The sequence below is a fragment of the Budorcas taxicolor genome, chromosome 9 (assembly GCF_023091745.1).
Source record: "Budorcas taxicolor isolate Tak-1 chromosome 9, Takin1.1, whole genome shotgun sequence".
Lineage (NCBI taxonomy): Eukaryota > Metazoa > Chordata > Mammalia > Artiodactyla > Bovidae > Budorcas > Budorcas taxicolor.
Genome location: NC_068918.1, coordinates 75054951 through 75082647, shown reverse-complemented (window position 1 = coordinate 75082647; position 27697 = coordinate 75054951). Strand labels below are relative to the sequence as shown.

At 41.0% G+C, this 27697-nt stretch overlaps 1 protein-coding gene across 1 annotated transcript; it reads right to left on the bottom strand.

Annotated features, from left to right (window-relative positions):
* Positions 1-260: 260 nt before the first annotated feature.
* On the bottom strand, positions 261-26659 carry RAB32 (RAB32, member RAS oncogene family). Its single transcript, XM_052645926.1, has 3 exons — positions 26407-26659; positions 6294-6571; positions 261-1473 (listed from the first exon to the last, which is right to left on the bottom strand). The coding sequence occupies exons 1-3, from the start codon at positions 26657-26659 to the stop codon at positions 1327-1329; spliced, it is 678 nt and encodes a 225-aa protein (XP_052501886.1). The 3' UTR covers positions 261-1326.
* Positions 26660-27697: the final 1038 nt, after the last annotated feature.

Here is a 27697-nt window from a genome sequence, read left to right as displayed (position 1 = left end):
GATACCACCTCCCTTAAAGATAAAGGGCAAAAGAAAAGTAAAGGCAAAAGGAACAGACACAGACTTTTCTAAGGCAGAAAAGTCTACACCAAATGACCTTTCTAGAACTGCATGAATTCAAAACAAAAGTTTCAGTCAAAACATTTATTCTTTTCCTGAATTGGGTTAAATGACAACACAAATATTGTGACCCTGCTTTTAAGTTTCTCATGCACTATAAATGTTCAAAACTTCGTGTAAAACCATGTGACCCAATTTCTTTCACAATGCCTGCTATAGAAATCTTAATTTAATTGTACACACTTAGAAATAAATTCTCTCCTAAAGCATTATTACAGATTTGAAAGGACTAGTTAGAACTACAATAGTAATGTCAGTCGAGTTCTTAGTTATCAACAAACACACAGAAAGAAGAGAGGAGAGAACTGACAAAGGAGAGAGGAGGGATGTTCATTTATATTGTTTCCAACTGGTGGCAACCAGATCAGAAAGCCAGGGTGGTGGGAGTGCTTCTTGAGTCCTTAGGAGGGGATTTTAAGGTATTTAAGGGGAATAATCACATGCTTACACTAGCCAGGGCTAGTTAAATTATAATATTTTAAGAATAACAATTTTACATGAAGTACCAAAGTTCTGGCTAGAAAAATAGATTGCTAAACAGAAACTTCCAGCTTTCCATGGCTGAGTCTAGAAAGTGATAGTTGCTCAGTCGTGTCTGACTCTTTGCAACCCCATGGACTGTAGCTCACCAGGCTCCTTCGTCCATGGGATTCTCCAGGCAAGAATACTGGAGTGGGTAACCATTCCTTTCTCCAAGGGATCTTCCTGACCCAGGGGTTGAACCCGGGTCTCCTGCATTACAGGCAGATTCTTTGCCATCTGAGCCACCAGGGGAAGCCCTAAGAGTCCAAAAGCCTCTCTCAAATATGAGGATGGGACAAAAATATAGACTCATGAAACTACAGTGAGGCTGCAGGAAAGTTTATTACCATCCAGCTTTCACACTGAAAGTCACAACTTGTAAGTCTTAACAAATACTGAGCAACTGTTATTTTAAAAGTTGTTGAAAAGGACGTAAACATCCTGAATATGATGGCAACAACAGCAGATGCCTAAGTGTTCAGGGTGAAGGGGAGGAGCCATTGGCAGGACTCCTCGGCCAGGGTCCTTTTCAGAAAGTCTCAGGCTCCCAGGGTGGCGTCATTCATTTTCAGGCACAGCCCTGGGCAGATTTACAGAGCAGAGCATCCACCATCTGCAATCCAGTTTCAGGACTTTGCTTCCAGTCAGTCAGGCCGCACCCGCAGGAGAGAAGCAGACGCCAAGTCAGCAACACTGGGTCTTGCCCTCTTTTTTCACAGTCTCCTCGTCCAGTTTAATTCTGCCATCGTTTTCTTCGTTAGGGAAGCTTTGGTGGTTGGCAAGAATGTTCTCCACCAGGAACCGGGCTGCTTCATCGATGTTGACATTATCCTACAGGGCAGAAACAAGGATTAATTCTTAGAGGAAAGCATTAAGAGTATTACTAGAAACTAGGAAAGTGTGTCACAGAGGCATGGTAAGGACAGCTCCATCTCCTGCTCCAATATTAAAACTGTTTGCTGAGAGTCAATACTATTGCCTAACAGGTCTAGAGAACCCTCTTCTTCCTACAAAGGATCCCTCTTTCTGATGTTCTTGTTTTTTAATGTTTTAAACTTTGGCGCTGAGGTTCAATGAACTATCTCCATGGCTGAAGATGATGAATCCTGCTCTAGGCTGCCAGCCACATAAGTGAAAGCACAGATATAAAAGGGCTATCCTGGTGGCTCAGAGGGTAAAGCATCTTCCCGCAATGCGGGAGACCCAGGTTCGATCCCTGGGTCAGGAAGATCCCCTGGAGAAGGAAATGGCAACCCACTCCAGTATTCTTGCCTGGAAAATCACATGGACTGAGAAGCCTGGTAGGCTACAGTCCATGGGGTTGCAAAGTGTCAGACATGACTGAGCCACTTCACTTTCACTTTTCACTTTACAGATATCAAAACAAAACTCAATAATCTGTTCTTGAACATCTACCTCCAGTATTTGGGATACCTTGTGGAAAAAAATGTTAAAGGGTTCAAACCACATTAAAATATGATAAATGCAGCATATCACTTCCCCATCCCTGCCTGCAAATTATGACTTTTAGTTGATGTGTATAAACTGAGCTGAAACAATGTTGTGGGTGAGATGTTAAGGATGCTCTAAGGAATCACTAGCTATCATATTTGTATGACTGATTCATATGCTGTCATCGCATATATAATAAGTAACACATAGCAAAAACTGTGCTTATTTATAAAGTAGAGGTAGTAGTAACTGATAGACATTTCTAAAGCTATTGTGGAAAATACGTAAACATATACTTATGAACTTCCCACATGGCTCCACGGTAAAGAAACTGCCTGGCAATACAAGAGAAACAGGTTTCATCCCTGGGCCGGGAAGATTCCCTGGAGGAGGAAATGGCAACCCATTCCATTATTCTCGTCTGGAAAATCCCATGGACAAAGGAGCCATGGGGTCGCAAAGAGTCAGACACGACTGAGCGACTAAACCCAATGTGCTCTTTTCAGCGGCAGAGGAGGCACACTTGTTTGAGTTCATGTCTGCCAGCCTTCTCCACTGAAAAGGGACTATTTTTCACTTTGTACTTAGTAAGTACAAATGTGTAAATACCCTGTTTTTCACCATATCTTTCCCTACTCATTTTGACGTCAATTAATTTTCTCCATGGAACAAGTATTACTGTTATATTTAATGGTGACTTTCTATCTCCATCATTTCTTCATTTATGATTTGGAATTCTACAGTTAGGAAGAGTTTTTTCTCTTCTCTCCCATTTAGTCACTTGTTTGTTCATGTCACGGATTATTACTTTATTCTATGGATTAGATCCATAACAATAATCATTTACTTTGTTGTTCAATCTCATCTTAGATTTTGGAGCTCTTACAAGCAGGGGCCTGTGTCTTTTTGACATGTTTCCATCATTGTGTTTCCTGAGCTTCTGGCACCACAGAACACCTCAGGCACATCTTTACTTTCCTTGTTCCACTAGTTACTGGATAACTGTATTTAAAAACCAGATTCTGAGGACTTGTAAATTCATGAGTTCTGTGTCATTATGGCTTCTAAACATCTTCAGCAGACACACCCAGGAAATATGTGATGTTTTTGAATTGTGATGCTGGAGAAGACTCTTGAGAGTCCCTTGGACTGCAAGGAGATCCAACCAGTCCATCCTAAAGGAAATCAATCCTGAATACTTATTGGAAGGACTGATGCTGAAGCTGAGGCTCCAATACTTTGGATACTTGATGTGAAGAGCCACTCATTGAAAAAGACCCTGATGCTGGGAAAGACTGAGGCTAAGAAGAGAAGTTCATTCTAAAGGAGATCAATCCTGGGTGTTCTTTGGAAGGACTGATGCTAAAGCTGAAACTCCAGTACTTTGGCCACCTCATGCGAAGAGTTGACTTATTGGAAAAGACTCTGAAGCTGGGAGGGATTGGGGGCAGGAGGAGAAGGGGACGGCAGAGGACGAGATGGCTGGATGGCATCACTGACTCGATGGACATGGGTTTGGGTGAACTCTGGGAGTTGGTGATGGGCAGGGAGACCTGGCGTGCTGCAATTCATGGGGTTGCAAAGAGTCTGACATGACTGAGCAACTGAACTGAACTGAAGAAGAGAAGGGGATGACAGAGGATGAGATGGTTGGATGGCATCATCGACTCAATGGACATGAGTTTGAGCAAACTCCAGGAGACAGTGGAGGACAGGGGAAGCCTGGCGTGCTGCATCCATAGGTCTCAAAGAATCAGACACGAACTAAGTGACTGAACAATATATATGTTGGTATCTGCCTCTATGTTTATCTGTTTATACATATATGTGTGTATGTGTGTATATGCACACACACATATACACATAAACACAGAATTTATATACATATGTATGTGTATATATATGTTAAGTTCTTATGGACATTCCAACTCAATACCACAAGGTTCATTCTAGGCTTCTCCCTTATTTGTTGTAACTTTCTCAGACAGTGAGAACTCTGTCTGAAAAGTAAAGACCTGTGCTATTTATTCAGGTATCTGTTCTAGCACCAACACAAGCTTTTTTTTTTTTTTTTTTACCTCTACTCCTAAGGTAAGCATCAACTTTAATTAAAGTATTGATCTTTAAATGCCCTAATGTCCCTCAGTCTCCACCATCCCCATTATACCAAATAATTAAAACATTCTCTAATTGCATCTAATTGTAACTCATTAAGAACAGAAAGTCCCATGCTATAGTGTAATTAGTCACACACTTTCATATTGGAAATCCATTATTTGCCATAAAGGTGAAGAGATGAAGCTCATGAATTTAAACTTGCCTTTTGGCTGTGTTCCTATCAGAAATTCAGATCCCTGCAAGTCTAGCAGAAATCATTTTGAAGCTATTTGCTGGTCAGCTCAGAATCAGAGATGTTTAGTGGCGTGTAGGCAGTACTTTAAGCCTTGACTAAAAATTTTAACAAAATTTTATATTATATTTCTCTTGAAATACTCATCACTAAGGAAATCTGTAGGAAATATATTTGTAGGAAGGCACAGAACATATGAATATTTTCCTTTTTACTTCTACAAGCTACCCTGTCTATACATATAATGAAGCTGATGACTTACAGTCTCAGGCTACATGCCACGTGATGCTATTGTTTATGAATCTTCCATCTAGATTCTGGGGAGAAATTTGGATTTATTACCTGAATGATTAATTTTTAAAAAAAAGAAGAGGAATTTTTATCTGTAATGCATGCATCTTCTCTGTCAAATCTCTTGCTCTAGTAAACATTTACACACACCACTAATTTTTTTCCAACAAAGCTGGGAAGTAAAGCAAATCCCTTGACAGATGCAGAGAGAAGACAGAGGGCATGGCTCCCAGAACAAGTGCTTCTATGAAAAGCCGTCCCTTCTGCAATCTCTTCCTTCCTGTTTGGCTGAGTGCTCATGCAGTACACCTCTGGGCTTCATCTCTGTTCCACCACTACTTTTTAAATATGAAACTAAATTTTAATTTATAATAGAGTAGATTTATTATATAATAAATAGCCTTTAGCTTAGAAGTAAACACTTCTGCCTCTAGCAGACACTGTTCTTCCCAATGACTCCTCCATCACAATATTTTCAGAGCACATTTTGTGTAGTCTCCCATAGGTTTGCTTTCATTATTCTCATCTTCAGTGGCAGCAAATAATCTTCCACTTTTAGGGTGGGTTTCTAATAAAGCTAAAAGTAACCTGGTAAGTAGGTGATTTGGAGGGGAAAATATATATATATATATATATATATATATATATATATATATATATAAACTGCTTGGGTAAATCCATCTAAATCCTCTCTATACCTAAGAAATTCACTGAAGTACGCTAAAAGCTGAAACTGGGTTAAAATTATATCAGTTTGGTTTCAAGTTTGTCATCATCACAGAATTTCACCAACATTTCATCATTCTTCCATGTCTGATTGTTATTGGACCTCTAAAGTGAAACTTGCAATGCATATAAATACACTCCAGCACAAAATTTTGTGCTTGAGATTTTCACTTTTGATTTCCAGTATATCTAGACTATTAAGATTTTCATCAGCCAATCTGTATTTTTCTTCAAAAAATATTTTATCCAGTTTTCCATCATGGTTGAAAGAACATCTTATTCTACTGTTCATGACAAAATATGTCATAATTGTTGATGCTTCCCTTTTGCTCAAATTTTTCATACACATTTGATCTACAGTTGCTCCAACATCATCTGAATACATCTTGTCTCTGACCTTTTCAATGTCTTTGTTAGTCCTGCCCACGACTTACATCTTCACTAAGGACGCCTATGTCCCTACGTTTTGTTAAGTCTTCTGTAAAAATCAAAATTAGTTGTACTTGACAATATACTTCGTACCCCATAAACTCCAGGGTGCATGAAAAGCACTTTGTTTAAGGACTCAAACTCACCGAAAATGTCATTTGCTCTTTGCTCTAATAATACTGATTTTTATTTTAATGTAAAATCTGCCCTTCTATTCACCTCCCTAGTAGCCAATTCTGAAAGCCTTCCTGCAGCTGACTGAAATAAGCTGTAACATATCTATGCTTCACCTTTCACTAGGCTTCCGAAAAACACTCGGGTAAATCTGTCTAAATCCTTTACAGTTACAGGTCAGATGTATGAGTTAACTGCAGAGCAGATACAAACACACAGCAGAGCTCACCTTCGCAGAGGTTTCAAACCATCCTGTGAAGCCATGTTCTTTGCAGAACTGGTCCATCTGGGAAGGAGTCTGGCCACTCTCCTTTTTCTGGTCACATTTGTTAGCTAAAAGGACAGCGGGAATAGGGCTGCCGTTTGGAAGATGTACTTTACTATCCAGATCACTTTTCCATTTTAAAACAGCATCAAACGTGGAACCTCTCGAAATATCAAAGACAACGAAGGCACCAACAGCTTCTTTGTAATATACTCGGGTCATGTTGCCAAAACGCTCCTGTCCTAGAAATAAATGCAGTGAGACATCAAAAACTTAAAATTTGGTCAGAGGCTATATTTAGATATAACCCTTTTTAACCCTAAGAATAATGCTGTAAATGCATCTGTCATTCCAGAGCAACAGAGATGGGTGGGATCAAGGACACACACACAGAACCACAACCCATAGGGCAGAAGTGGCTGATCACCTGCTTTCAGGACACAGTTACCTTGTTTTATGTCCTCTGTGCATGTACACTACATTCTCCATAAGCATCAAGATGTCAGTCCTTACAGCTACAGAATCCATCATGTCCCCCCTCACTCGCCTTGGTCTAAGAGAGGTACTAAAGAAAAAAAAGAAAGTTGGGTGTGGAGGGAAGAGACAAGAATAGAAGCAAATAGACTTGCAGGAAGAAGATAAGAGTGGTGGGTAAAACGCTAGTCAAAAAGATTAGGCCTGGACCTGAGATAAAGAGGCTCATGTTCTTAACTCCTCTTTTTTCACATCTCCAGCAAAACCCACTTTCCTTTTCCTTTTTAAATTTTTTTTAAAGGAGGATAATTACTTCACAACTCTGTGCTAGTATCTGCAGTACAACAGTGCGAATCAGTAATTATACATATACTCCTTTCCTCTTGAGCCTCCCTCCCTTCTCCCATCCCACTTCTCTAGGAAGTTACAGAGTGCCAGGCTGGGCTCCCTATGATGGACAGCAACTTCCCACTAGCCATCTTTTTAACACCTGATAGTATATATATATATAAATGGTACTTTCTCACTTTTGACTCGAAATGCAAGACTGTTCTCCTCTAAGAAGGTAGATGTGCAAAACCATTACTTTAGTAAAACGTGGTACAACTGTGTTGTTAAAAGAAGGATCAACTACAGAGCTCTTAGGATATCATTGTACTTTTAAAATAGCTTAACATGTTAAACACTTTTTTTTGGAAAAAAAATCTACCATCAAACATAGCATATAGGTCTTGGCAAAGCATTCACTTATGATCTGATATTGATTTAGGAAGAATTCTTTTCTTCATCTGACAGATAGAAAAACATGCAAAGGCTGCTTGGCCAGGACTCCAACAGCTCCAACTAAAGAAGATGGGACTAAGACTGGATCTCCTGACTCCCACATGTGTGTGCAAACATGCCTGTCATTCTGACCTATCCCGCAGCTGCCCTGACTTCTAAAGCTCTTACCTTTAGTGGGGCAAATTACTGACTATAGTGCTAAGGGAAAATGACTGCAGTCACTACAAATCTAAGATTTATAACTCTTTGTCTAATGATAAAAACATGTGTTATGATGGAACATTTTCCTATTAAAACATACAATGAAAAACAAGCTTTTATCTAATTGTACTGGTAGTGAAGAAAGCAAAGCTGTCCCCTAAATTAATCATTTTTCTCCTCCAAATTCTATGCCATCATACATTTTTAGATATTATTTAATGGAATAATTGAAGAAGAATGCAATAGTCAAGCTTAAATGGATAAACAGAGTTCATCTAGTTTATGACTGCTCCCCAGAGCGGCTTATCTAAAGCTGTACTGTGATAGTTCAGAGTTCCAAATTTTGTTATAATGAACAGTCACATGAGAAATGTCATTATTGTGTTCATATATTATTAGTGATGTAAATCTGACCAGCCAACTATTTAGTTTATTTGCTCACAATGCTGACATTTATAAAAAGCTCATGTTGTATCCTTTTCCATTAATGTACATTTAATTATCACACAAGGCATGCTGGCAGAGAACAGGCCAACCATTCAAGGTCAGTATCACCATTTTGTAAACACTGCGCAGATGCATTAAGGTGCACCTAATTTCAAACAGAGAGCACACACTACCAATGATTTTGATTTTTCTCAATTTTAATTATTTTATATGAAACTACAGCAATAAGAGAAATTAGTACTACTAACTTAGTCCCGATAACAAGATAATTACATAATTATATAAAAACATTCCTTTGGGTTACCCTTTCATTTAGAAGAGGGTAAGGTGCCAAACTAACAAACGTATATAGAAATCCAGAAGTTATGAAGAACTATTGCGGTCTAGTGACTTTTGTTTCTAGAATCATCTGTAAATTCCCGCCCCAAATATTTCTTTTTATCAGCTGTGTTAGTGAACATACAAGTTTATATTCATATAAAATTTCTGGTTAAACCATAAGAAAACAAATGTTTGAGACAAGGCATTTTTGAGGAGGATCTTGTGACTTAAAATACCCATTCTAGTTCCAGGGCCAGGATTCAATCCTCCTTGACATGCTCACAGCAGACAGTGTGCTTTCTAACACCACCATATATGACAAATCTAAACGGTGCCAATTACACTGTTAAGCATTCCATGCAAAGATAAGATGGGCAACGTAAAGGACAGAAACAGCAACGCCCTAACAGAATAATGTTAGTCACTCAGTAGTGTCCGACTCTTTGCAATCCCATGGATTGTAGCCTGCCAGGCTCTGTCCATGGAATTCTCCAGGCAAGAATACTGGAGTGGGTGGCCATTCCCTTCTCCCAGGGATCTTCCTGACCCAGAGATCAAACCTGGGTCTCTTTCACTGCAGGCAGATTCTTTACCAACTGAGACATCAGGGAAGCCCAAATACAAACAAAACTGGTGGACATGATGGAATTCCAGATGAGCTATTTCAAATCCTAAAAGATGATGCTATCAAAGTGCTGCAGTCAATGTGTCAGCAAATTTGGAAAATTCAGCAGTGGCCACAGGACTGGAAAAGGTCAGTTTTCATTCCAATTTCAAAGAAAAGCCATGCCAATGAATGTTTCAATTATCGTACAATTGGGCACATTTCACATTGCTAGCAAGGTAATGCTAAAAATCCTTCAAGTTGGGCTTCAGCAGTATGTGAACCAAGAAATTCTAAGTGTACAAGTTGGATTTAGAAAAGGCAGAGGAACCAGAGATCAAATTGCCAACATCCGTTGTATCATAGAAAAAGCAAACAGAAAAACATCTGCTTCACTGACTACGCTAAAGCCTTTAACTGTGTGGATCACAAAAACTGTGGAAAAGTCTTAAAGCAATGGGAATACCAGACTACCTTACCTGCATCTTGAGAAACCCGTATGCCGGGCAAGAAGAAATAGAACCGGACACGGAACAGTGGACTGGTTCCAAATTGGGAAAGGAGTATGTCAAGGCTGTATACTGTCACCCTGCTTATTTAACCTATATGCAGAGTACATCATGTGAAACGCTGGGCTGGATGAATCACAAGCTAGAATGAAGATTGATGGGAGAAATATCAATAACCTCAGACTCTCAGATAATACCACTCTAATGGCAGAAAGAGAAGAGAGCTAAAGAGCCTCTTGATGAAAGTGAAAGAGAGTGAAAAAGCTGGCTGAAAATTCAATATTCAAAAAATTAAGATCATAGCATCCAGTCCCATCACTTCATGGCAAATAGATGGGGAAAAAGTGGAAATAGTGACAGACTTTATATTCCTGGGCTCCGAAATCACTGTAGACAGTGACTGCAGCCATGAAATTAAAAGGCACTTGCTCCTTGGAAGAAATCTATGATAAACCTAGACAGTGTATTAAAAAGCAGAGACATAATTTTGCCAACAAGGGTCCATATAGTCGAAGTTATGGTTTTACCAGTTCAGTTCAGTTGCTCCGTCATGTCTGACTCTTTGCGACCCCATGGACCACAGCACACCAGGCTTCCCTGTTCATCACCAACTCCCAGAGGTAATTAAAACTCATGTCCATTGAGTTGGTGATGTCATCCAACCATCTCATCCTCTGGTATCCCCTTCTCCTCCTGCCTTCAATCTTTCCCAGAATCAGGGTCTTTTCCAATGAGTCAGTTCCTCACATCAGGTGGCCAAAGTATTGGAGTTTCAGCTTTAGCGTCAGTCCTTCCAATGAATATTCAGGACTGATATCCTTTATGATGGACTGGTTGGATCTCCTTGCAATTCAAGGAACTCTCATGAGACTTCTCCAATACTACAGTTCAAAAGCATCAATTCTTTGGTGCTCAGCTTTCTTTGTAGTCCAACTCTCACATCTGTACATGACTACTGGAAAAACCATAGCTTTGACTAGATGGACCTTTGTTGGTTTTACCAGTAGTCATGTACATATGTGAGACTGGGACCATAAAGAAAGCTGAGTGTTGAAGAATTGATGCTTTCGAATTGTGGTACTAGAGAAGACACTTGAGAGTTCCTTGAACTGCAAGGAGATCCAACCTGTCAATCCTAAAGGAAATCAACTCTGAATATTCACTGGAAGGACTGACGCTGAAGCTGAAACTCTAATACTTTGCCACCTGATGAGAAGAGCCAACTCACTGGAAAAGACCCTGATGCTGGGAAAAACTGAGGACAGTAGGAGAAGAGGGCAATAGAGAATGAGATGGTTGGACAGCATCACCAACTCAATGGACATGAGTTTGAGCAAACTGTGGGAGATAGTGAAGGACAGGGAAGCCTGAGGTACTGCAGTCCATGGGGTTGCAAAGAGTCAGTCAGGACTGAGCAGGCTGAACAACAACAACACTGTTAAGCAAATGAAAAGTAAAGGCACAAACTTGGAGAAAAAAGTAGATATATATTATATCTGATTTAAAAAACATACTTAAAATACACAGAATTCTCAGAACTCCAAAATAAGAGAACAAAAAAGAATTTGATAGAATAAGCAAAATATTAAAATACTTTACCAAAGAATTTATATGATGATAAATAAGCCAAAGAAATGATGCTCAAAATTATTAAACATTGGTTTTAAACCACAATTAAGTTGATCCTTTATACCCACAAGAAAGGCTAGAATGAAAAAGTCTGACTATACCAAGTGCTGGTGAAGTTGTGGAGCAACTGGAGCTCTCATACAGCTGGAAAGAATAATACTTAAAAATAGTGTGGAAATGTTGGAAAACAATTTGATACTTTCTCAAAAATGTAAGCATATATCTAGCATACAACCAAGCTATCCCACTCCTAGGTATTTGCTAACAAAATCAAGGTGCACATCTATACAAAGGCATGCTCACGACTGCTCAGAGGAGCTTCATTTTTAATAGCCCCCAACTGGAAGCAACCCAAATGTCTATTCACATAGCAATGAATAAACTATGGTATATTCATACAACGGACCACAACTCAACAATAAAAAAGGAAAGGAACAAATTATAAATAAATATAACAACATGGATGAATCTCAGAATAATTATGCTGAGTCAAAATAACCAGGCCAGAGGAGGAGGAGGTAATGCTGTGAGTCTACTTATAGCAAATACCAAAAAATCAGAAACTACAGTAATACAGTAAGAGAAAGCAGATCAGTTGATTATGTTGGACAAGGGTGGGGAATGGATTAGAGAAATTATATTTCAAATGATAAAAAATGCTTGCAGTCTTGACTATGGTGATATTTCCCCAGTGTAAAACTTATAAAATTGTACCGTTTACTCTATGTCAACTATATCACAATAAAGCTATAAAAAATACCTACTTTATATATGGTCAGTGGGAAGTTAAATGTAAAATGCCTTGCTGGGAGTATATTCAGGGCTGAGTTTGGCAGAACTCAGCTAAATAAAGTTTTATTGGAATATCACCCTCATCTATTTACATATTATATGCCTGATTTCATTCTATAATGGTGGAGTTGAGTTGTTGCAATAGAGAGTAAATGGGTCACAAAGCCTAAAATAATTACTATCAGGAACTTTACAAAAATAGTTTAATGATTTCTGTGCTAAGGGTTTAGGGACAGTCTATACCTTTACTAGGAGTAGTATATAAAATTCATGAAGCTACACCCTTAACTTCTCTGCGTGTAGGTTATACTTCAAGTTCAAAGAGCGTAAAACGCCAGGTCCATAAGTGAGCGCTGAATAAATACTAGCTAAGTACTATCACTGGGCTTCCCTGGTGGCTCAGAGGTAAGGAATATGCCTGCCAATGCAGAAGACGCAAGTTCAATCCCTAGGTCAGGAAGATCTCTTGGAGAAGGAACTGGCAATCCACTCCAGTATTCTTGCCTGGAGAATCCCATGGACAGTGGAGCCTGGCAGGCTATAGTCCACAGTGTGCAGAGATACGACTGAGCAGCTAATGTGTTCACTTTCACACATGGCAAAGCCTTAAATTATTAGGTAGTTAAGTGTTTTACCTCAAAGTGGTGAAAATGGTTTGCAAAGGAAAATGAACTTGAGAAAAGTACAACCATCCTAGAGAATGAAACATCAAGCACCAGACGGTCAAGCTACCCCAGGAAATAATGTTGTCTGTTTAAATTAGCCAACTGTCTCTAGGGACCTTTAGAGACCATCAAAGTTCCTCCAAGCTCTCACTTCTGATATTTTAGAATATCAGAATTCTATGCTATAGATCAGAAAACTATGCTATAATATTAATGTTATATGATTTTCTGACAATTGTGCAATCACCAAATCCAGAAGACAGCAATGGGGATCAAATGTAAATGACCCACCATCAAAAGGCCAAGTCCATCCATTTATGGGAGTAGCTTATTCTCCAAAAGAATAAGAAAAATATACTTCCTACTGTACTGGGTTCATAATCTCTTTTTAAAAAAAAAATTCAAAAGTGCTTCAGAGATTTTCCTGAACTGGTAAAGACAAGTGAAAAACAAAAGTTTCTAAAACACATGTCATTGAATTAGGGAGTGAAGAAAGATAAAAGGAGTTCATTTAGAATACTAATCTCAACATAAAATTAATGGAACTGTTCTCCAAAAATTGAACAAGGTGAAACTTAGATTTAGCTCTCTTGTTTTAAAGGTTTAAATGCACAGGGTTGCTAAAGCTCTTTCGGTTGTTAAGCTGGAAAGTAAACTTTCCTACAAGAATTGCAGCTTGTATCTTTGTTATGACTGCTCCTTGGGTGATTTTAGCTATTCCCTTATTACTATCTAAAACAAAGGAGACCAGTGGAAAACACAACTAATGTTCACGAATAATCCATTTTCCTCCACTTTTGAATACATGGAGGACCACACTGTCCTGCCCCGACTAAACCAGCTGTGTTCACGGAATGTGGACAGAAGTGTCCCTGCCCAGCAGAATCACTTGTCGGGTGGCAGCAAGGTTACCCCTCCTTTGAGGTGATGGTATCAGATGGTAGGGCCTCTTTTAGCCTGGGTCTTCAAGGGGCTCCAATGAAAAACCACCCTCACATTCCTCACCATCCCCCTACTTCTGCTCCCTACTAAGGACATGTAGAAAGAGTGTGAAAGTGTGTCAATCACTCAGTCATATCTGACTCTTCGCAATCCCATGGACTGTAGCCCACCAGGCTCTGCTGTCCATAGGATTCTCCAGGTAAGAATACCGGAGTGGGTTTCCATGCCCTCCTCCAGGGGATCTTCCTCACTTTAAGGCTGTTGGCACCCTACCACAACCTAGCTTATCTTGACTGGTACAACTCCCAAATATCTTTTTACTTCTTATAGCTAGATTTGATCTCAACTAGAAAACACGTATTAGGTTCCTCCTACATACCAGGCACTGTGCTAGACCCTGGTGAAACAATGAATAGGATCCTAAGAATCTCAGGCTATCTGAGGAAAGAAAACAAGTGATGCCATGATGTGTTAGGTGTAATCAGAGATACAAAGAGCATATTATGGTATTCAACAAGGGGATGTCATTCACTGAAGTGAGTATGCTAATCTTACTAGTCTTTTTGAAAGATACATCATCAAAAAATGCCTTTCAAATGCTTATACTATGAAAATATAATATCTTCATAAACTTTACTTCTTTACTTCCATGCTGTGACTTTCAGTTTGCATGCCTCGGGGGCAGCCAGCCACTCAGAGCCATGCTCACCATCCATGGACTAAAAGGCTAAATTTTAACTGCTGGAGGCAGTTTCCCAGAAGCACTGCGTCATCACAAGGAGAAACAGGTGTTCTTCCCCTTTTACAGCACTGCAGAAGCCAGCCCTTCCTAGCTTCAGATAAGGGCTAAAGGATCAATAAGGGCTAATAGGTAAGACTGTCATATGCAAACTAGAATTGCATTAGAAATCCATGGAATCTTAACAATTTTTTTTTTTTAAATTTTGGAGGGTAGCCAATCAACCATTTTAAGTTTATTCTAAGAAACTTTTATTATTCTAGGACTCTTCTTTCCACAAGTACATAAATAAAAGCAGGACATTTCTGCCATGCTGAACGCTGAATGCTCCTGGATTGTGTCCTGTGATGGAAGTGGACCAGTTAGAGGAGAAAGTATGCAGTTATCAAATGTAAAGACAGCTGCATGTGTCTTGTTTCATGGTGTGTCTGTGTGTGGAGTGAAAGTGTACAGCAATATGGAAACTCAGCAGAACCTGGGAGATCTTCCTCTTACGTGGTCTGTAGTAGTAGTACAGATATGGTGGGGAGAACTCTGAGCAACAAACACCACCTTCCTAGACCAGAGCTGTAATCTCCTCTTACAGGAAGGAGAGGGGCCACTTTATGCTTTTCTGAGAAGATGTTGCTCCAGATTATCTCATCCAACCTCCCTTATTTTTAAAGATGAGAAAATAAAATCTTAGCGAGACAACATTACTCAAGTGTCTTAGGTTGATGTGTTATCCAGTGTTGCCTGATCTGGTAGACAAGCATTTTCTGGAGTATACATTGCTCCCCATGGCTCCGTGTCTCCAAACAGATCCAAAGTAGCATGAGCCCGGCAAAGACATTCCTGAAGGACACACAGCCCTGCCACAAAAGTTACAGGCTTGCTCTGTGTCCCCAAGTGCCTGACGACAGCAGCTAAGGACATGCCTCACTGATGACTTCATTAGCTAGGCTGATACTGGGGACAGGCTTTTTCAACCATATTGCTGTGGGCATATTGCCTGAATATTCCAAATGGCTTCTAAAATGTGTTATCCTTTAAAAAGATGTGTTACTTCCTTCTCTAGCGGAAGGAACCCTGATTATAGCTAGATATCTTGGCGATGAGAAAGGGAAAAAAAGAGCACAGTGCTAGTCATCTAGGCTCAAAGACATTTAAGATGCACGACTTGGTAATACATACTCTAATGGATGATGACCTGTAAGGTACACATGTTGGCAAAAGGATTAAAATGCTTCCCCAATATCTGGAGTACCCAACACTAATGACTTTGAGAAGGAGTTGAGACAACTTGATACATTTCCAAGAATATGTATTCTAATCAAGGAAAAGAAAATCACAAAACGGCTTGCCTTCTCTCTTTTTAGTGTAGGCAAATTTTCCAAAGGGAAATGTTTGCTCTCAGATTTGAAAGCAAAATACTGCATTTTGAACATTTATCAGAAATACAGGCCAGAGATGCCTTCTCTATGGTTTTAATCACTATTTTTTAATGTTTGTCTCAATACTTTATGTTCATGTACCCATTTGCCAAAAAATCTAAATATCTCTAAATGCTATTTGAAATTCAAAATATAAGTCAAACAATGAAAATTAAATCAGAGCAATAAGACAATCAGTGCTTAGCTTTCCAGGTATAAATGCTTATCCTTTCCCATCCATTAAGAATTATTGGGCTTCCCAGGTGGCTCAGAGGTAAAGAATCCACCTGCCAATGCAGGGAACATAGGGTTAGATCCCTGGGGCAGGAAGATCCATCCATCCTGCTCATCCAGAGTTCTTGCCTGGAGAATGAAAAGGCAACCCACTCAGTATTCTTGCCTGGGAAATCCCATGGACAGAGGAGCATGGGCTACAGTCCATGGGGCTGCAAAAGGGTCGGACACGACTTAGCAACTAAACAACAAACAACAAGAAGTACTGAGCTACATGTTCTTGCTTAAGGTGACTGGTCAAAAATGTAGTTTCTAGTGAGTGCATATAAAGTTCTTTAAAAACACATCCTTAAAGTTCAGTACGCATTTCAGAGATGAAGCATTTTTAACACGTTTGTGTGGTTGGTGGGTAACAGATCAAGATCCAGCCAAAATATAAGTCCAGTCACTGGTTCTAGAAAGATATTTATCTAGCCATTAAAAATTTTTATAGCTTGATATAGATAATATGGTGATGTCATAATGGGTCTTAGGTTTTATATGTAAGAAGCTATATTTCACATAGGTTTTGTCATTTTTAGGGCATCTATTTAATGACTTGTTATACTACTACTTTATAAAGCCCTTATAAATGTTCCCCAGAATTACACTTAAATATTTAACATGCTAAAATTATAGGCATTGTTAGAAGAAAAAAAATTCCTTACATTAAAAAACTACCATAATACTGACCAATAAAACAATGTAACTAAAAACCCATTTCCCCACTTGTTTACACAATTTTTCATAAAACAAATGACTGTATTACCCTCAAATAAAACAGGTCTAAAAGCTAATGCATCAAATTAGCACCGTATGAGGCTGGATTCAATAATGTACTGAATTTCATATTTTAATACTGTACCATGACGAAGGTAAAAGGAGTCATGTGATTTTACACAATGCCATTCATTTGTCTGGTTTTCTTTTCTATCATGTGTAAAGCAGAAAGAGAGATAATATAACATGACCATAAAACCTTTGCAATAATATCTGGATTCATGCCCTAACTCTGCAAGTTACAGATGTACAGACCTTGGGGAAATCCCTTAACCTTATTGAGTCTCAGTTTACTCAACTGTAATTTCCCCAGAAACATATATATTAACATATGTAAAACAGATAGCAAATGGGAATTTGCTGTGTGACCCAGGGAGCTCAATCTAGCGCTATGTGACAAACTAGAAGGGTGGGGTTGGGGGAGGTAGACAAGAGAGGGATTCAGGAGGGAGGGGGACATACATATACCTGTATCTGACCCTGAAAGATGAACTCCCCAGGTTGGTAGCTGCCCAATATGGGAAACAGTGAAAAAATAGCTCCAGAAAGAAAGAAGGGGCTGAGATGAATTGAAAACAACGCCCAGTTGTGGATGTTACTGGTATTGGAAGTAAAGTCTGATGCTATAAAGAACAATATTGCATAGGAAACTGGAATGTTAGGTCCATGAATCAAGGTAAATGGCTAGTGGTCAAATAGGAGACGGCAAGAGAGAACATTGACATTTTAGGAATCAATGAACTAAAATCAGAAAACTAAGATCATGGCATCCAGTCCCATCACTTCATGGTAAATAGATGGGGAAACAGTGGGAACAGTGGCTGACTTTATTTTTGGGGGCTCCAAAATCACTGCACATGGTGATTGCAGCCATGAAATTAAGAGACACTTATTCCTTGGAAGGAAAGTTATGACCAACCTAGATAGCATATTCAAAAGCAGAGTCGTTACTTTACCAACAAAGGTCTGTCTAGTCAAGGCTATGGTTTTACCAGTGGTCATGTATGGATATAAGAGTTGGACTATAAAGAAAGCTGAGCACTGAAGAATTGATGCTTTTGAACTGTGGTGTTGGAGAAGACTCCTGAGAGTCCCTTGGACTGCAAGGAGATCAACCAGTCCATCCTAAAGGAAATAAGCCCTGAATATTCATTGGAAGGACAGATGCTGAAGCTGAAACTCCATTATTTTGGCCAACTGATGGGAAGAACTGACTCATTGGAAAAGACCCTGATTCTGGGAAATATTGAAGGCAGGAGAAGGGGATGACAGAGGATGAGATGGTTTACCAACTCCCTGGGCATGAGTCTGAGCAAGCTCCAGGAGCTGGTGATGGACTGGGAAAGCTGGCGTGCTGCAGTCCACCGGGCTGCAAAGAATAGGCCACGGCTGAGCGACTGAACTGAACTGATCTGATTCATGCTGCTGTGTGGCAGAAACAAACACAATGTTGTAAAGCAATTATTTTTCAATTAAAAAAAAAGTAAATTGAGAGACAGTGACTAGAAAGCAGCTTTTCATAAATGTTAGCTGTGATTACATGAAGGGTTTTTTTTTACCAAAACTTCCTACCTCTGAGATTCTATGCTTATATTTGGAAATATAGTTCCACTTGGAAAAAAGAGCATTATAGGGGAAGAAGCAAAGTTGCTATTTAAATCATGTACAAAGTACCGTTTGCGCCCATGCCACCACCACTGAGGCTGAGATCAAACCCGTCTGTCAAGCCAGAGAGTAACAAAACTGAACACAGATAAATACCTAAACTAAAAGAAAAACAAACTCCTTTTGAGATGGCAGCAGCAGTCTCGATAAGGAGCCTTCAAATTACCTATTCCCAGATACACAACAGTTCAGAAACTGGATTTTTCTTTTTGCTAATTAGAGACGAGCAAGCTTTTGTGGTATTTAGGTCACAGTGTAAGGTCTGTTTATTCAACTATTTACATCTTCTGTGGTCACTGTAAAAAGAACATCTGACTTTAATCAATTTAAAGAGAGAAATAAAATCAAAGTACCCTTTGGGTTCGTGTCCAAAGTCAGAATAGTTTTGGAAGTTCGAGATATTGGCTTTTTCCTTTCTTAAGTACAGCATTCAGTGAGAGCAAGACATGGCCCATCTCTGTCGTGTGATTTATCGTGTCTCCTTACATCACCTCTTGAGACGGCAACAGAGATAAAGAGCAGGTGACGCAAAACAGACAGGAACTTAGGGGCCAGGAAAGGCGGGTGTCAAGGAGCTTGTTCAGTGGAGTGAACAGAGGATGGGTCTGCTGGCATGGGCAGCACAGGCAAGATAGAATCATCGCTCTCAACTTGAGCATGAACCAGGTCACCCATGCTGTGTGTGCCCAGTTGCTCAGTCGTGTCCGACTCTTTGTAACCCCATGGACTGTGGCCTACCCGGCTCCTCTGTCCACGGGATCCTCCAGGCAAGACTACTGGAGTGGGTTGCTGTGCCTTCCTCCAGGGGATCTTCCTGACCCAGAATCGAACCAGTGCCTCTTATGTCTCCTGCATTGGCAGGTGGGGTCTTTACCACTATTGCCACCTGGGAAAGATTACCCCTGGTGCCTGGTAAATTACAGGCCCTCTCCCTAGGAACTCTGACTTATTAAGCATGGAAAATTGCTAGTTGCCTCTGCAGTATCCCCTTCACAGAATTCTATTTGGGGAAGCAGTGTGTCCAGTTTGAAAACAAACAGAAAAAGCCCTAGGTTTCCCAGCTGCCCTTGCAACAAGGCATGGGCGTCTGAATGAACCAGAAAGGCAAAGAATACAGCCAGGGAGTGGTGAAATGTCAGCTTTGGTCCATGAAGAATGAATGGTTCTGTTCACCAGCTGTGACTGCTCAACCACAGACTTACTAGATGAGCGACTTAACTTTTCTCTTGTTAAACCATGATTTATGGGGATGTTTGACAGATGAAGCCAGTTCTGCTTATAGCTGATGCTAAGGAAGATACATTTAAGCACCTCAGATGAGTCTGACGGAGCAGGCCCCATACAGTCATACAAAAAAAAAACACAAAAACCCAAAACACCCAATATATATTTAGCTTAATTTCAAAGCAATCAAAAATCACTACATAAAATGCTTAAGGAAAAGTATCTGGATAGAAGTGAGTGAAAAAAATGAGGAAGAAGAGTAAGATCTCCTGTCAGAAAGACCAACACAAAGCCTTAAACCTCTGCTATCCATTTCTTTTTATGTGGTTTGTCGCTCTCAAAATAAGAGTAAAGAAATCACATGTTTCTAGCCTCTGTGACTGTAAAAAGTGCAAAAAGCTCTTTTGAAAATATAGAATAAAATTCTGAACACCTTTTTCTTGATCATTTATCTCACCTCCAGAAATCTCCTCACATAGGTCAGCACTTTCTCACCACCTCTTCATCTAAGAGAAGGACTCTACAGCCATAGTGCAACTTAAACTTGTCGACTGAGCCCACTCTCCACTACTTAAGTGTTGATTAAGTGTGAAATCTTCACTATTTTGAGGATACGCTATTCCTGGACTCAAATCTAAGGCCTTCAAAGTTTCTTTTTCCTTTAGAAGATTACGTTTTCTCATCTCTTAGTCCATTTTAATAAATGCCTAGAAATATGTGTACATCAGGGTTTTTTAAAAAATATATTTTAGGATTACTTTGACATCTTGGGGTCTTGTAGGCCAGGGAAGGGACTGCCCTCCCCGCCCCCCCCCCCCCGCCCCCGCCCCCGCCCCCTGCCCAGGGTTATCTAGTTATTAGAGCAAACAACTTGCTAAGAGCGCCTCTTCAATATTCAAAACAATCAGTCCCGAGTCCTTCCCCTCTACTTGCTCTCTTTGGTCAGGCTCTTGGAGTCTTGGTCTGAGACAACTAGGGACCATCCCTACAGACCTCAGCAAACTGAAATCTTTCAAACTATCCAATCATAAGCTTGCTCAGCTTGCCTATGCTGCGAGGTCCTTTCCTTTCTTCAAAAATCACAAAAAAAGGCTCTGGCCCTTGCTCTGCTTTCTCCCAGCTCCTTCTGCCTCCTAAATGACCTTGGTGCTTCCCTGTGTGGTCCTGCATGGTGTGACATGGTCCTTCCTATCAGTAACAAACTATCTCTTTTAATGGCAATTGTCTCCTAATGTGGTGATCTCATTTCACTTGAATAAAAACAAAACCTTGAGTACATGTTAAAAGGGAATAAGAAGCTGTCTACGGTAACACTGTTAGTTAATCGGCTATACTCCAATACAAAATAAAAATATCTTTTAAAAAAGAAGAATCATCATTGAAATTCACATACCAAAAGCTTAAGAAAGCTGGAAGGTCAGGATGCTGCTGCTGCTGTTTAGTCACTAAGTCATGCCTGACCCTTGGCAATCTGATGGACTGTAGCCAGCCAGGCTCCTTTGTCCATGGGATTCTCCAGGCAAGAATAGTGGAGTGGGTTGCCATTTTGGAAGGTCAGAATACCATATACATAAAGCTGAAATTCCTAAGATATATTTGAAAATAACACTGCACCTCTGGAATAATGCATGGCATACAGGTTTAATCTGTGAGATCACAGAATAGTCCAGACAAACAGCTGTAATTATTGCCTTGTTTTCCAGGATGTGCTCTATACCAAATACCAGTAAAATAGCTTCATTAACTTCAGAGAAGTCCACAGTTTGGAGTGTCTTTCCAAATGTACAAAAAAAAAAAAAAAAAGAGAGAGAGAGAGAGAGAGATGCAGCCAATCAAAAAGTGTCTGCCTTGGAAGCAGTATGCTTCATAATTAAGTATAAGAACTAGAAATTCTGGACTGATGACATAAAGAGATGGTAATGATTATAACAGATATGAAATATGAGTCATATGCTCCAAAACAGGGCTAACCAGAACATTTGCAAATTTAGACAAAAGTTTATGTCACAAAAATCCATTCTGCTATTAGAGACCTGAGACCTGTGCCATGGATTACCTGTGTTTTCTTGGTCAGCTTACCACACCTCCCTGGGTTTATACCATAGGGTCTCTAAAAGCCTTTAACCCTATTCGAACAATAGACTGATTAGGCAAATGGCTTGCAGCCAAGTCAAATTTTAGTACTTCTTATCAGAACCTGGCTCTCTGTACCTCTAATCTGAGCAACTTTTACCTCACCTGGGCTAACTGAGGCCGATTAGGAATAGTAACATATTCAAAAGAAGGAAAAGCAACAGACTCGACATTACCAGTGGGATTTTCTTCATGTCAGTTACACAAATATGCTGTTACGTTGAAATTCCTGTCTGGGCATTTGTGAAAGCACAGTCCAGACTGGAGAACCCAAAGGTGTGTCAAGGCTTATGAAATAAGAAAGATTTGAAGATGTAAAATGGGATAGTAGGCTTTGCTTGGAATTCAGCACAAAACTGAGCCAGAATAAGGCTGAAGATGGCAAGAGTGTACAAGTCAGATGTAATAAAAGACTTTATTTCAATCCTTTTAAATGAATTATTAAGTAACTGACCCACAATAAGTCCTATGACAGTAACTGCAGGGCTAAGAGGCTACATATAACAGAGACTAATTCATCAAAGAACGGCTTCTTTATATTTAGAAAAAACTTGAACATTAATAATCCTTGACTGATAGACACTCTGAAGGTCAAGAAAGCATGAGATAATAATCCAGGCTCTTGCTCATGAAGAGCTGGAGCGTTATCAAAGAAAACAAGAAGAGACCACTAGTTATAGCAATTGGCAATATGCGAGAGAGAACAAGGAAGACAAGATCAACATTTTATTTTCAGATGGGAATCAAAAAACTCGAAACTGAATCTAAGTATGGCTCAAAAGTGAATCTAAGGATGGTTTACGTAACTTATAAGGTCTTCCAAGCATGAATTTTATGCTCTGATAAATCTTATTTACATGAATTTCAGAGTACATTGTTTCTGATTTGTTCTCTGGCCCAAAGGAAGATTTTTATTAAGAAATTTTGACACTAAAAACTGAAGAGAGGTAGAATAGGCTCCCTGCCTACTCTAATGCCACTATGGCCTAAGTATTATTTGAACTAAAGGCACTTGAAAAACAAGGGCAAGATGAGTACTCCAACCGCCCCTTCTTCTTCCTTAAATCAGGAGATAAAACTCCCATGTGAAAGATGTCCTCCCCATAAGGAAGGAAGGAACTGCGCCCATCACCAGAGATGATCAAACAGAGAGAATTCTGCGGAAGCAGATCTTGTTAAAACAGCTCTTATCTTCCTTTAGCATCCCACAGAGTTTGGTTATTTTTCTACAGCTGCCTTTCCTCAACCTAGTATAAAAGCATTTATAGTTTTGTACTTTTGGGGGTCCTTCCTTTCATGAGGGCTCCGGTGTCACATAAAGCTTCCCTGATAGCTCGGTTGGTAGAGAATTCGCCTGCAATGCAGGAGACCCCGGTTCAATTCCTGGGTTGGGAAGATCTGCTGCAGAAGGGATAGGCTACCCAGGCTCTTACATTAATTTCATTCTCAGGACCAGCTGAACATTCTAAGAAGGCAGAGATAAAATTTGGCCTTCCCTATAAAAGCAAATCACTGCAATGAATGCATGCAGACTAAATTATACTAGATCTAAATGGACAAGCTTAAAAAAAAAAAAAAAGATTTAGCCTGGACGAGCCATTCAGCCTACTTGGAAAATTCTCCAGTTGCTAATAAGCTTATAATAAGTAGTGAGCCAAATACTCATTCATAATACATGTTAAAAGGAAGATCAGATACTGCATCTTAATTTAGTATATACACTTATTAAACTCTCTTTAAAATCTTCTCAAAGACTTCAATATTTCAGTATATTTCAGTAATGTGTTGAGCAGCAGTCTCAAAGCAGATATGAAATAAAAGAAAGGAATTGCCTAACACAAAATTGTGTAAAATTGCATCTGTACTTTAAAACTGCATTCATTTGATTTAATAAGGATTTATGAGGCCTGTATCCATGAGTCACTATGGTTCTCAATTTGAAGGTTTTAGCTTAAACTGCTTGGCTACATTTACAGAAAACATTTGGGTAATTCCTGCCGGTCACGCTCGCCAGAGCTTTCAAGTATAGAGACCTGACATAATTTCTTTACACCTTTCCCACTTCTAGAGCAGCAACTAAAGTCTAACCAGTAATAACAGCACACCTTAAGTTAGTCATGTCGAGTGGCCAGCTCCACCTACTATTTTGCAATCAAGGAATACCTCCCCCCTTTGAGAATTAAATATGATTCAACTTTGTTGCTACACAAGGCAAATATGTTTAGCCATGGGGAACTATTTGGAGTGACCTTCACTTTGCCTCCATTACATCATAACTACTGAATTCAAATGGTATGAGCCAGGATTCACTAGTAGCTCAAATATTCAAACCAAACCTTGGTTTGTTAATGACAGAGATAATGATAGAGCTCCCTAAACCTTAAGTTAAAGCCACATTATTTTTTGCTCTTACTTTCCTTATATGCTGAAAACCTTACTTAAAAGATGAACCGTATAATTTCCAATCATCTCATAAGTTTACCTCTAATCTTGTTAACTGTTGGTGTGTACTTGCTGGATGGAATCTCTTTTGGAGATTCTGAAAGGTCTGCTCTCCTTCCTGGAAAGGCTCAAGCTTTGGATTTCGGCAAAACTGCAAGAAAATTCCACCTAAGCTGATATGTACCAGAGTCTGGTAGAGACTGAATACGTTCGCCTCCTGGTAAAATAGGTCTGGTTAAGCAGGATGAAAAAGGGGAAGAAAACTCTAACTCATGCTTCTGCTTTCCCAAGTCTCCAAATATAAGCATTTTTCCTTGAAGCTTAAAAAAACACAACTGTGCCATAAAAAAATCTTTTATTTACTTGCAGAAGGACGCAATCACAATTTAACTGCTAAACACCACACTATTTTACATGAAGAATAAAGCAAACTCAACTATTCTCCTAGGCAGAGATTTAAAATCATCTTCATGGAAATTCACAGCTACACTGAAGATTTCGGTAGAATGATTATCACATGGTAAGGCAACCTTTAGAATCCATGACTTTGTCAAGGAGCAATACTCTTACTTATAAGTGCTCTGTGAAAAAGCAGGAAGTGTTTCGAAAGAAGCCTCTGGCTTCAAAAGATGACTTTTCAAAACTTTTCAAACGAACATTTTGTTTTCTGTAACCAAAAAAACCAAAACAAAACAAAACACACAAGCTGAGCCCAAAGGCTGCCTATCCCCCTTTCTTAGAGGTGACATACATCATTTATATTTTCCTATCAGAGGTAGAGAAGCCTAGTCTTAAATAAATAAGTATATATGTGATATTTCTTCAACATCATCTCATATGTAATAAGCTGTTGATGAAAAGAGCCTACCCAGCAGACAGACCTGGGTCCTTGACTCTTCACCAGTTGGGTGACCACACCTTTTACAGGCTTCAGTCATACAAGTGGAGGATTAAGGATGGTCTCTTTAACTCTGAACATGCCCCCATCTCGAAGGCAGACTGAGCTTAACACTCACAATGATTGAACAGAGTAATTCCTGGTACCACTTCCATATTTCAACTTTCCCAAGTTAATGGCTTATTAAATGCACACAGCCAACCCACCACACCAGCCAGAGTTCAAGTTTTCATACATTAGAGTGAGGAGAATCTGTACCCTCCTCAAACAGGGATAATATGCTCCAAAATGACAACGGAAAGCAAATGCCAGGGAAACAATATATATTGGGTGTGGGGAGGCAGGAGTGGGGCTCGGTGTGTTGGTTCAGGGGAGAAGAGGAGCATAACGTTTCAAGAGAAGTTTTCTCAAATCTTTGCCTGGGTGGCCTGCCCTAGGAATGCGAGCAAGGCGTACAAAGAATGGGGTTTCGCTCCCAAGGAAGCGTCTCAGACTCAAAGTGGATGATGAAAACCCTTCTGAAAAGAAACCCTGGTTTCCAGTCTTGGGGGTGTCCCTAACTAGGAATGTAACTTTGGGTAAGTCGTTCAACCACTCTGAACCTCTGTTCTTATCTGTAAAATGTTAAAGCGAATGAGAGGAGCCAGCCCCTTCCCCTCCCTCTTTCTCGTCAAGATTTAGAATTAAAAACTCGGGAAAAGCCTCCGTGGCTTTCTCACCTCTGGTCAGGTGAGAGCTCCAAAAGAGAGGGCCTCCTATCTCTTAAAAACACCAGAGCTTTCCAAAGACCGAGCTGAGGCGTCTAACCAGGGTCATTTTCTCTACGCATTTATTTATCTTGTTCTGCTTTTAAATTCTTCGATTACCAAAGCCTGTTCCACTGTGCTGATTCCCCCTGGAGTCCAACATCCCCTTCCATCTTTCCAGGTGGTTTAGCCCCTTTCTTGTAAACTTACTCCGGCAGGCAAGTTCTGGCAGAGGACAGAGAAAGAAGCAAGGAGACCGAGGGCAGCCAAGCGCCGCGTCCCCCACCCCGCGCCAGGCTTCCGACGGCGGGGAAACCCCGCGGGCGCCCCCTGCCCGGAGGCCGCCGCCCGCCCGCCTCGGGGTCCCCGCACGTCCCCGGCTCCCGCCATCCGCTTACCCGCGATGTCCCATAGCTGCAGGCGCACCAGCGTCCTGCTGTCCCAGTTGAGGACCTTGAGGGCGAAGTCCACCCCGATGGTGGCCCGGTAGTGCTGGGAGAAGAGCTGGTGGACGTAGCGCTTGATGATGCTGGTCTTGCCCACGCCGAGCTCGCCGATCACCAGCACCTTGAAGAGGTGCTCGCTGGTCTCCGGCGGCGCCGCGGCGGCGGCTGCCCCCCGGTCCGGGTCCCCGGCTCCGCCGCCCGCCATGAGCGCCCCCGACCCCGCTCCGCCGGCCGGCCGCTCTCGGCGAGCTCGGGGGCCCCGCCCGGCCGCGCCCTCCCCGCGGCGCCCCGGGTGCTCCGCCGGCCGTCGAAACTTCTCCGAGACCGGCCGCCCTTCCCGCCGCGCTGCCGCACTGCCTGACCGGTCACAGGACCCGGAACCCGCCGCCGCTGGCAGCCCGCGTGGGGCGGGGAAAGGCCGGGGGGGACTGGCCTGGAGGGGGAGGCCCGGGCGAGAGGCCGCAGCTCGCCGCCGCCTGCGCTCCGCGCGGGCCGGGCCAGAACTCGCGGCACTTCCTCTCCCCGGGCGTCCCCTCCTCGCGGCGCCGCCGAGCTCGGCCGCCCCCTGGTGGCCGCAGAGGGTAGCTGAGCGCCGACGGCGAGGGGGACCAGGCGGGTCAAGGTCAGACCACGCAGCCAGGTGGTGAAAGCCCTTAGAGCGCACGGAGGGGCGAGAAGCGGTTGTCCAGGAGGGACCCCAGCCTGGAAGGCGCGGGTCTGGGAATCGATCTCCCTCCCTGGCTCTGCCCCGTGGGAGTTTAGCACGTGGAGGTGCTTGCCTTTGATTGATCGCCAGTGGTCCACTTTAGAAGTGGAAAAGAGTGGACGGATGACTCTGAACTTGACAAAGGACTGAAAACGCTTTTGTATCGATGAATCTGAGGAAGAAGACACATGGCCACGAAAACGATCTTATTTTAATTCCCCGACAAACCATGAATGTCTTAATTTTTAGTGTTTCCGTAGTAGGGACTGAGATAGATGCTAGAAATTGATTGAAAAACAGTACTGAGGGCTTTTATTTAAAAAAAAGAAAAATAGACGGCCTTACCTTGCCTGCTGTGTTTGTAAAATCGAGGGTTGTCCTCCCCCTCCCCATAATATTTAGAAACACCTGGGACTGAAATCTTCGGGTAGCTTCCTTAAGTAAACTAAAGCCTGCCACTCGGCCTGTCCTCTGACAATCACTAAAAAATGTTTTCCAGAAGGGGAGGAGGTTTAAAATTGACTTCTAAGTCAAGGT

What these genes read in the sequence shown, in the direction of transcription:
- RAB32 (XM_052645926.1), bottom strand. Translation starts at nt 26,659, where the DNA reads ATGGCGGGCGGCGGAGCCGGGGACCCGGACCGGGGGGCAGCCGCCGCC. An exon ending in GCAGCTATGGGACATCGCGG is followed by an intron (nt 6,572 to 26,406) that starts GTAAGCGGATGG and finishes ATTTATTTCTAG; the next exon opens with GACAGGAGCGTTTTGGCAAC. An exon ending in GGTTTGAAACCTCTGCGAAG is followed by an intron (nt 1,474 to 6,293) that starts GTGAGCTCTGCT and finishes TCTGCCCTGTAG; the next exon opens with GATAATGTCAACATCGATGA.